Consider the following 10,760-nt stretch of genomic DNA (forward strand, 5'->3'; position numbering starts at 1 on the left):
ACACGACATGGCCAAGTTTAGCAAGTTAGACGTTGGTTAGGACATGATGTGCACAGGCATAAGACTGATACAGGGGCGGGCCCACTTTAATTCATGGGTATTCAAATGAATACCCAAGATTTTGGAAAAAAAAAGTACATATATGAAGTTATATTATTCCATATGTATATATAGAAAAAAAAGGAAAAATACTTATATCTATTCAAAACTCAAAAGAAGCCCAAACTGAACCCTCCCACCACCCAACATTTCAGGCCCGTTGGCCCAATAGAAAAAAAAGGCCCAATTCCTCTCTAACCCTATCTCATCTCCTCACCTCCCTCCCCTTCCCATCCCAGCCGCCACGCCCACGCGTCGCCAGCCGCCGCACGCGCCATCCCGGCCGCCTGCCCACGCGCCTCGCCCGTCCTCGCTGTCGCGACGTCGCCGCCCGCCGGTCGCGCTGCCCAGCCGGCCAGCCCACCAGCCGTCTGCGCGCGCGCGCGCGGTGCGCCTCGCCGTCGCCCGGTCGCCGGCCGCCCACAGGCCATAGCCGGCTCCGCGCCTCGCGCCTCCTCGGCCCTCGCCGCTTCGCCGAGTCGCCGGACGCCGGCTCGCCGCCTCCGCGTCTCCGCACGACCGCACCTCGCGCCCGGCGGCCGCCTGCACGCCTCGCGCCCTCGCCGCCTCCGTCCTCGAGACCTCGACAGCAGTCTGCAACGGTGAGTCGCCGAGTGCCCGTAAGACATGCTATATTGGTAAACTTGACTTCCGTTTTTATTATTGGTATTTTTATCTTTCTCCAAACAATCTTAAGCCTTATTAAACATTTTATTGAATAGGCCTTATTAAACAATCTTAGGCCTTTTTTATCTTTAGCTAGAAGAAATTAATTAAGACGAGATTTTTTTCCCCCTCTCTTTGAAATTTGAATGAATTCAAAGAGAAAACGCTAGTAGTGACCGCCGCAACTTACTAACGTAGGAGAGGACAAGGAACAGGATGAGTTTGCCCAGGCTGAGGGCACAGAGGTGGTCGATGAAGCATAACGCGTACCACGTTCCTGAGCAAATGCCACTAGATGATCGATGATCAAGAACAACATATTAAAACCCTAAAAAAAGATGCCGTCAAAAAGGCGTGCAATTTGATCACACCATTTACATGGATTATTCTTCTCATCGGATGTCATGCATTGCAATTTGATCACACCATTTACACGGATTATTCGAGATAATATAATTTCAGTACAAATTCAAAGTCTTTTTTCCCGGAGAATATAATTTCAGTACAAATTCAAGTACTAATTAACTTATTGACAAGGCATTGTCGACGAGCATGGCGACGCCGTTCGCCGTGGCGCGCAGGGAGGCCGGCAACGTGTCGTGTAGGCGTTCGCTGCTTCGAGGCGGAAGATGTAATGGTCCTTCCTCCAGAACCGCATAGCCAGCCCATCCGACGGGCGGGTCCACTTACACATACCACTCCACTTACACTTTCGTCCTCGCTTCGTGTAAAAGGGTTAACCCTGGAGTGATATGGTTCGAGGGAAGAGGCCTTATAAGTTAGTTCCACCCTTGCTAAACTAGCGCACATAGCTCTCATGGTATTAAACATGCGCACATAGCTCTCATGGGCCACATAGGCTTTGTCCTAATTAGGCCAGGATGTCATAGAAGTAGACACGGATGACATGGCCGGCGGAGGTGAGTGAGGTTGCCACAGTGTTGGCGGCATCGGCGGTGGCGGCGGCGGAGCAGGAGTTGGAGTTGAAGTCCTCTTCGTTGACCTCGAGTTTGCGTGTTGTCCTTGACCTCCTCCCTCTCCGCGCGGTGGAGGTGGTCTCGGCAACATCAGAGTTGCTCTTGGGAGGAGCTCGATGGCAAGTGCATGCTCAAGAGCGCCTACAAGATGGCCATGGCGGCGTGCTCTTGCTGCTGCCACGCGATGGTGGGGATGCCGTGCTACCTCTGGCGCACGTTGCGGAGCACCAGACGCGTGCGCCGTGTACACTGCCATGACGACGACAACGTGGAGGAAGGAGGAGGAGGATGGGACAGCTCATTGTCAGACTTCGCCTGGAGCTCTAGCAAGGATGAGGAGGAGGAGGGCTCCACCTCCACTGAAGGTGGGGAGTACGGTGGCCACGGTGGCGGTAGAAGGGAAAGGAGGAATCAAGACCAGATGCGGCGGTCTCTGCGGCTGAGACTGATGAGCTTTAGGTGGGTCTAACTATTTTTTATTTACTTGTTTGACTGACATATGGGTTCTGCATGTTTTGTTTTAATTTGTTAGTCTTCAATTTTTCTCTTTTAATTTTTCTTTTTAGGTCAAACTACCACGTAAGCGTCACGTCGATGCCACGTGGGATGAAGACCTAGTTAAAGGAGCCATATAGGTACCATGCTAGCAAAAACCAGGGACAATACTGTTGAGAGACCTTGTTTGCACTCGTTTTCGTAAGTTGGGATGTTGTATCTGCTTATTTGCGGTCTATGAACGAATTGGTAGGCCTGAAATTGGGCTTTGCTCTCCCATGTTACTTGCATGAATAAGTTTACTTTAAGTCCCTCAAAAATTGTTGCCAAGTCTGTAATTCGTCCCTGGACCTCAAAACCGAATACAACACATCCCCAACGTACAAAACCAGTGCAAGCGAGATCCCTCGGCACTATTGTCCCCGGTTTTGGCTGATATGGCGCCTATATGGCTCCTATGACTAAGTATTCATCCTAGGTAACATTGACATGGCAGTTTGATCTTTAAAAAAATAAAATGAGCAAAATTGAAAACTAACAAATTAAAACAAAACATACAGGGCCCATATGCTCCTTTAATTTTTCTTTTTAGATCAAACTGACACGTAAGCGTCACCTCAATGCCACGTGTGATAAAGACCTAGTTAAAAGAGACACATGGGCGCCATATCAGCTAAAACCAGGGACAATACTGTCAATGGACCTTATTTGCATTGGTTTTATAAGTTGGGGATGCGTTGTATCCGGTTATGAGCGTTCTAGGAAGACTCAGCGACAAAAATTGGGATCTAAAGTGAACTTATTCGTTACTTGCATAACAAAATGTTATGGGCTTCATCTTGTCTTGTTGTTGCTAGTACTTTCTAGAGCACTCGGCGTGGAGGGATGGCAGCGGCAGCTCGCTTGCTGCCGGTGGCGGCGAAGCGACTAACGACGACGGCGAGGGCGAGGCGCCTCTCCACCTCTACCTCGACGTCCCCACCCGCCACTGCCGTACTCTACGACCAGCACGGTCCGCCTGACAAAGTCCTTAGGGTGGCTGAGCTGCCGGCGGCGGAGATCGGCGAGCGCGATGTGTGCGTGCGGATGCTGGCCGCCCCCATCAACCCCTCCGACCTCAACCGCGTGGAGGGCGTCTACCCTGTTCGCCCTCCCCTCCCTGCCGCTGTCGCAGGCTACGAGGGGGTCGGCCAGGTCCACGCCCTCGGCGGCGCCGTCGATTCCCGGCTCCTCTCCCCCGGCGACTGGGTCATCCCTTCTCCGCCCTCCTTGGGCACCTGGCAGACCTACATCGTCAACCCAGCCACCGCCTGGCACAGGGTTCGCTCCGATGTGCCTCCCCAATACGTCGCCACCGTCACCGTCAACCCACTCACCGCGCTCAGGATGCTCTGCGACTTCGTTAACCTCGCCCCTGGTCTCCTGTCACTGCTTTCTTCTCTTTTCTTTCCCTGTAATTAAGTCTCACCCCTAGCCCTGGATACGTTTGTTTCAGGTGACACTCTTGTCCAGAATGGCGCTACCAGCATTGTCGGCCAGTGCGTCATTCAGCTCGCCAAACTGCATGGTCTTCACACCATCAACATCATAAGGGACAGGTATGTATGCCTACCTACACTACATCAACGCATTCTGCATCCAAGCTACCCAATTGATGATGACTACGCTAGCATCTCCATAATTTGTTCTATAGGCCTGGTTCACAAGAGGCCAAGGACAAACTTAAACAGCTTGGAGCAGATCATGTGTTTACGGAAAGCCAGCTAGACATCAAGAATATCAAAAGCTTATTGGTACTTCTCCCTACAGGCCTGCATTTCCGTTTCTTAATTCAACCTCAAACTACCTACTTGTCCACCCTTTTTCATAATAAATATATGAACTAATGTGGTAAATTGTATTTACTCACTCTGATACTGTTGAACCAGTCCCCTGTATTATGGAAATGCTTCCACACATGGATGATCCTTGTAGACGCTTTTACATTTCTGCTAATAGAAATGGAGGGGTACCCACCCTTTTGATCAAACAAAAAGAAACTTGAAATGCTTGGGCTCCTAATTAAACTTAGTCATGAGTTTTACTGGAAGCTATTTTGCTGCTTCACAGCTAAATGTTACAGTGCTGTTTCATTTAATTAATGGGAGTGCCTCGCACTAAACAATTATCTAAAAAATTAACAGTAAGGAACAGGACAATCTCAACTGTTTCATTATACTGCTGCTATTTTGTTTACTGTGGTATCAGGGTGCTTTGCCAGAACCTGCATTAGGGTTGAATTGTGTTGGAGGAAATGCTGCTTCTGTCATACTGAAATTTTTAAGGTAGTGCTTTAAACATGAACAAAATTCTGATTAGAACCGTCTTTGTCTTCCACATATATTTATAAACTCTCTCTTTAGGCAAGGTGGCACAATGGTGACATATGGTGGAATGTCCAAGAAACCTGTTACTGTTTCTACTTCATCTTTCATTTTTAAGGTTAGTACATCAGATCTTTGGTCCTTAACAGTGGTCGACAGGGTTTCTAATTTCATATGCAATTTACTCCAGTTGTGTACTCTAAATGTTTATACCAATCTACTGCTTGAAGCTTCTGGCATCGTAATACTAGACTAGTCTAGAATTAGAATCAGGGGCGTTTGTCTCATAAGCACAAGTCATAGGGGCGGCTTTGTTAGACGACTGATCAGTGAACACAAGAATTTGTTTCTGCATCAAAAGTATCACCTGTGATATCATAAAGTTTTGAAACATCATGTAGTTCCGAAAGAAGAAACCCTGCATGGAAGTTTGAAAGACCAATCGTTTCTTTGTGCTACCATGTATCATGTCGTTTATGTCAATTACTTAGCATGGTTTTCATAGACAGTATTTAACACAATGCTATTTTGTTAAGTAGGATCTTTCCCTAAGAGGATTCTGGCTACAGAAGTGGATGAGTTCAGATAAGGCAGAGGAATCTAGAACAATGATAGACTACCTGTTGGACCTGGTGCACGAAGGCAAACTTAAATACGAGTACGTAATGCTACTCTCTTCTTGAATTGCTGTTGGATTACACAGAATGAAACAAATGTAGGTCCTATCATATATGAGGGAGAAATGAATTGTTTTCGTACAGGATGGAGTTGACGCCCTTCAGTGACTTCCATTTGGCTCTTGATAAGGCACTCGGCAAACATGGAAGCCAACCAAAGCAGGTTCTCAAGTTCTAAGATAATGCAAGGACAACGGATGAGAGAGAGCTTGTATTACAAAAACAGGAGTAGAAAAAAGGATGTAAACAGTGCATGTGTGCGTGGCTAGGGGATCGGTGGCCTCTTTCAGTAGTAGTTACCAGGCTGACTTGGGAAGCGGCAATATGTTTTGCGGTGATTGCAGCGGATCTCTGTCCAATAATGGCGGATCACTTCACTTGAGAGTAGAAAGACGTAGTATATCACTTCACTTCAATCCCCCCGCGCAATATGACCTTGTGTGGTTGTAAGTTCTGAAGTGGTATTGATTACCGTCCGATCTGGAGAAAGAAAGTTTTCACTAGATTATCGTCACCGATTATTTGCTCTAAGTTTTCAAAAAAAATTCTTAAAAGATTTCTTCTGTATTGATTAGACCACTTGTTTTAAAATATTTAAGTTTATTTCTTAAAATATATAATCTATCCCTATGATCAAGTAGATAATATCAAATAATCAAACTGTCTAAATTGCATTAATTTCTGAGTAAAATAAATAGTCAAATATCATATCCAAAAGTAGCACTATATATTTTCATTCAAACTGAGGAAGTATGTTTGGCAGGCACAATACAATTATATAAACCTATATATACTAATCTTCAAAAAGAATTTTCATTTAACACGATTGAAATAGCTTGAGCCTTATGAAAAAGAGAAAAATGTTTAACGCGGCTAGTGTAAAATCAAAATGAGAAAACAATCACGCTCAGTTGTTTTTATGTTAGATTTAATTCTTTGACTCGGCTTGGGCACTCTTATATGATAACTCCGTTAGTTTTAAAAGGTAGAGATAATTTACTCCATGCTATTGAGCTTTCCCAGTTCAACGATTTGCTTAAAAGGTAGAGATAATTTACTCCATGCTATCGAGCTTTCCCAGTTTAACGATTTGCCATCGACATTGTCTCTTTCTACAATATATCGATGACTTCGTCGATGGTTGTATAATATTTTGAGCCATTTAAACAAAAATACCCTTAGAGGATTGATTTATCTAATTAGAAGTTTTAAAAAAATATGTAACCTCCTTACACAACATGGAAGTTTCTATAAGTTTCATGTTATTTTTGGCATCTTTACTTTCTACAAAAATATTTTTGTATGATATATCTCATAGAACAGATTCTCTTTAAAATGTACTCGAGCCCCCTTAAAAAAAAGAGAAAAATGTATTAACGCTCATGTGAAACCAAAATGAAAACAATTGAAAAGAAAAAGAAGATGAATGTTGAAGCAGGAATGAAACCCAAGGACCCCCTCCCTAGTAGATGCGATTGAGAGAGGGGGCCCACCTGTCTGTCAAAGACAGGACGCAGCCGCAGTGCCCCCCTCTCTCTCTCTCTCTCTCTCTCTTCTCTGGCTCCGGCGCCGCCTCCCCTCGTTTTCCGAGAGAGAGAGAGAGAGAGAGGCAGGCGGAAGGGGGGATGGACGACTACGCGCGGGAGATGATGGAGCTCAAGACGCTCGTCACCCGCACCCTCGAGAAGAAGGGCGTCCTCGCCAAGATCAGGGTACAAATCCCCCATCCCTCTTCTTCTCTTCTCTTGCTCACCTTTCTGCGGATCTGACTCACTACTTGCGGATCTCAATCTCCGGCCCGCCGGAATTGCTTCTCTTCACTGTTTATTGCTTCCTCTCACCTTCGACTTCCATGCGCCGCACTTGTTGAAGGAATTTTCTCGTCTTGACAAAGTCTACTGCTCTATTTAGGTTTCAATTTGTTAAACAAAAAGGGATCTCACGCTTGCCCTACTTTTGTTTGCATTGTCAATTAGAGTGCAAAATGTTGATCTACACACATGCCATTCCTCGTGTGCCAAGATTCTAGACATCTGCTATTTAATTTTTTTTGTTAAATCTATGTCCGAAATTTAGATAATAGTATTATCCTTGAGGAAGGAAGTGGATAGCTCTACTTTTCCTCATCTGTTGAAGCCAGGTTATAAAGCCATGTGCTCTCTTCAGTTTCAAGAACCATTACATTACATTACATACGAAAACCCTCCTATTACCATAAGGCGTGATCTTGTCTTGCACTCTTGCTTGAGTAGGCTGAGCTAAGAGCAAGTGTGTTCGAGGCCATAGAAGAGGAGGATAGGGTAGTGGAGAATGATGATGGTGGGAATCCCGCTTTGCTTGGTAGCTGCAATGACCGAGCTAAGCAGCTGCATGCTTCACCATCAGGTTTGCCTTCTTTTCTACCCAGAAGTTCAGATTGTTTCCCATGCTGCTTCAAAAATAATTTATCTCATATGTATGATTCTCTAGATTCCTTTTTTGGAGATTTGTTTTCATACCATTCTGTGAATTTGCAGCTTGCCAAAATGCCACCATTGTGCCAAAGTAGCATCTTTATTCGCTTCATCTTTCTCTTCTACGCTTATGAAAGAACCTTTTTTCTATCCTGCTGATGATTAGTTAGTCTTTGCCTTTCATTTCTGCTGCATAGTTTCTTCTTCGGTTATAATTGATTTACGTCGAACATTTTCTACTGCTCTCAGGTAGGTTATTAACAGCACTTGTAAGTGAATACTTGGAGTGGGCCCAGCTAAGTCACACGATGAAAGTTTATCTGCCTGAATGTAATCTGGTAACAGTTTGCCATATCTCATAAATCTTGGATGGATATGTCCAAAATCAACATCTGCTAATGCTGCTATTGATTGTTGGCTGTTGCATTTGTAAATCAGCCAAAGGACTTCTGGAAGAATGAATTAAAGGATTTTTCTAACAAAAGCGGAGCTGAAGGGAGCAGGAGTGCTGAAAGTGGTCCCATGCTTCTAGATGTTCTTGAAGGATATCTCAAATATGAGGTACTCTTGCTAACTCAGAGTCTCAGGCAGACAGTATATAAATGTATATGGAAATCTTTCTGTTTATGGAATTTTGATTTGATTAAAATCCCTGTGTTGCAACAGGATTTTAATTAAAGAAAATTATTATTAACCCATTATTACCATCATTTCCTGCATACTTTTTTCTTTTAATAAAATGTAAGGAATTGGTAATGGAGGTGGTTGACATGTGGACCCTTTGGTCCTACTTGACCTTTTTCTTTTTCAAATAGTAGAGAGTTGGTGGTGGGAGGGGTGGCAGATTCACCACTCACCACCACCACTACTCTCTTTTATAAGAGTAAGTAAAGATATCCACATTTTTCTTTCGCTGTTCTTGAGCCCATGAATTAGCTATCAACACTTCTATTAGTGATACTAGTAAAATGTCCTTGTGTTGCATAGATTTCAACTAGCTATACTATGTATAAAATATAAAATACAATAGATAAATAATTATCGCTAAAACTTATTCACTTGATTAAATGAGACGAAATGAGCACCTATGTATACTTGTATACAGATATACAATACTTTTCTATGGAATTTCTACAAATAATACACACAAGGCTACATATTTTTTAACCACGAAAAATCTAGAGTGAGGTGGGTGTAGAACCTATCATAACCCCAAACTCTCTGTTTCTCTTACTCTTCTAAAAGAAAATGCATTTTTACATATCTTAGTTTTAATCTTTATTTGCTTATATTGCCTGATTTTGGTTACTTGAATTGCTACATTGAGCAGAATTTGTCTCAAACAAGGATGGCTGGTACTGGTAGGAGAATAATCAATTCCGAGTCGGATCCGGCTCTAAATGCTGAACATAGGAACACGAGGAGGCCACCGTCGTCTTCTTCAGTTACAGGCTTGCCTCCTATGGGAAGGTAACAGCTTACTACTATTCAGCTATTCAATTTGCAGATATTTGTTGTTTCCTCAAAACACAGGTAACATTTCCTTGCAACTCGCAGGCCAATGCCATCGTCACAGATGTCAGGTAAATTATAATTTTTTTCTCGGTTTGTTTATTTTATGCTAGAGTGCTCCTCTAAAGCTAGCGCTTTGGACATTCAGACCGAAGAGGGGGGTCTTCGGCTTCCAATGCAAGGAAGGATGAATACAACTGGAGATATGATGCTGATGATATCTCTGAAGAAGTGTTGCGAGCATCAAGTGCTCTAGAAAACGTCCAGCTAGACCGGAAAGCTCGCAATCTGACGACTTCTTGGAGGTTGGAACTATTGCCTTTCTTCTTTGCACCTTCCCTTTTTGCCTGGCCATTTGTTTCTGATCATAGAATATCTGTTTCCAGGCATCCAGGCGACGGTGCTGAGTAAAATCGGAAGGTGGGATGGGTCCAATTCACCATTGCGCTGCTTGGACCCCCTTGGGCCATTTGTATCGTTTTGGTTGCTGCGGTGGGATTGTGCGCTTGCGTAGAAGAATGCTCAGTGTTGATCATGCCTACTGTACTCCTAGCTCATTTGTTTATGCACCATATATGGGATTTGATTTCTGCTGGACAATCTTGTTCTTGTGCGTATAATTTTAGTTGCGTGTAGTTTCTAACAAATTTGCTTTTGCTTACATCGGGAATTCTTGTTACAACGTGCATACAAACCTGCCCTGCAGCAGCAGTTCTCTCCAAATCCAGTTTCCTGCTCCTCTTGTAACTCCTTTGAGCAGCATTCACTTATTAGTTGCCAACAACAATTCCCAGCGGTATCATTTGATAAAACCAATTTGCACATAAACAATGTGTTAAACCAAGATTCTGGAGTGGTTACATTTCAGTTTTGTCACAGTATCATTTGGTAATTTATGCCTAATCTAGCTAGTAGAGTGACAGCACACTAGTTCGGAGGCCTAGCAATTGCCTATTAACACCTCACTCAGTTCACTGACATTATTCCCCTTTTTGTTTTGTTTGAGGAGTATACCACGTTAACATGCCAATAATTGCTGCCAATGCTACTGGTATTGTTCCAAGATGAGTAGATTGATCTCGAGATTATGCCTTCCCTCTGATCATCCACGTACTCGCGCGTGCTGCATCTCTAATTACTCCTGCAATGCACATCCAAGCACTTAACATCGTAGCAACACATGACACAAACCTATACTATGTAGCACTGATTGACAATTTTCTTACAGAAAATACAAAAGGTGAAGCGACAATTACATTTCAGGGGTTAAACAAGTGTACTAACTCCAAACAAGCACAGACAATCGCAAGTACGACTGCATGTGTTCTTCAGCATATGGAATTTTGAGCGGACTTATATACACAAATCTGTATCTCTTTTTCTTTTTTTCATATCAGTAAGTTAACAAGGCAGTCCTTCCTAGTTTGCAGTTACCTCAACCTTGATATACAGTGGCATGGAACAATTCTTGGATGAGGCATTCTAGGGCAGCTATTTTCATGTTGCTGATTTTTTTTT

The 10,760-nt window shown here is 43.7% G+C and overlaps 2 protein-coding genes across 5 annotated transcripts; both read left to right on the forward strand.

Moving 5' to 3' along the window:
• Positions 1 to 356: 356 nt before the first annotated feature.
• On the forward strand, positions 357 to 5,791 carry LOC9272332 (enoyl-[acyl-carrier-protein] reductase, mitochondrial). 4 transcript variants are annotated; one of them, XM_066305379.1, is made up of 9 exons: positions 357 to 701; positions 2,309 to 2,377; positions 3,095 to 3,654; positions 3,733 to 3,835; positions 3,931 to 4,030; positions 4,485 to 4,561; positions 4,640 to 4,718; positions 5,140 to 5,258; positions 5,362 to 5,791. In XM_066305379.1, the coding sequence occupies exons 3-9, from the start codon at positions 3,123 to 3,125 to the stop codon at positions 5,453 to 5,455; spliced, it is 1,104 nt and encodes a 367-aa protein (XP_066161476.1). In that variant the 5' UTR covers positions 357 to 701; positions 2,309 to 2,377; positions 3,095 to 3,122; the 3' UTR covers positions 5,456 to 5,791. The 4 variants fall into 4 exon arrangements, with proteins under 4 accessions (XP_066161476.1, XP_066161477.1, XP_015617290.1 ...); XM_066305380.1 differs by having other exon boundaries at positions 3,105 to 3,654; XM_015761804.2 differs by lacking the exon at positions 2,309 to 2,377.
• Positions 5,792 to 6,748: 957 nt separating this feature from the next.
• LOC4349533 (protein TONNEAU 1a) lies at positions 6,749 to 9,842 on the forward strand. Its single transcript, XM_015762177.3, has 8 exons — positions 6,749 to 6,989; positions 7,530 to 7,662; positions 7,980 to 8,068; positions 8,169 to 8,291; positions 9,061 to 9,200; positions 9,288 to 9,313; positions 9,391 to 9,547; positions 9,629 to 9,842. Exons 1-8 carry the CDS (start codon positions 6,903 to 6,905, stop codon positions 9,651 to 9,653), a joined length of 780 nt encoding a protein of 259 aa, XP_015617663.2. The 5' UTR covers positions 6,749 to 6,902; the 3' UTR covers positions 9,654 to 9,842.
• The last annotated feature ends 918 nt before the right edge of the window (positions 9,843 to 10,760 follow it).

Source organism: Oryza sativa, chromosome 11 (genome assembly GCF_034140825.1).
Source record: "Oryza sativa Japonica Group chromosome 11, ASM3414082v1".
In the NCBI taxonomy this organism is placed as follows: Eukaryota; Viridiplantae; Streptophyta; class Magnoliopsida; order Poales; family Poaceae; genus Oryza; species Oryza sativa.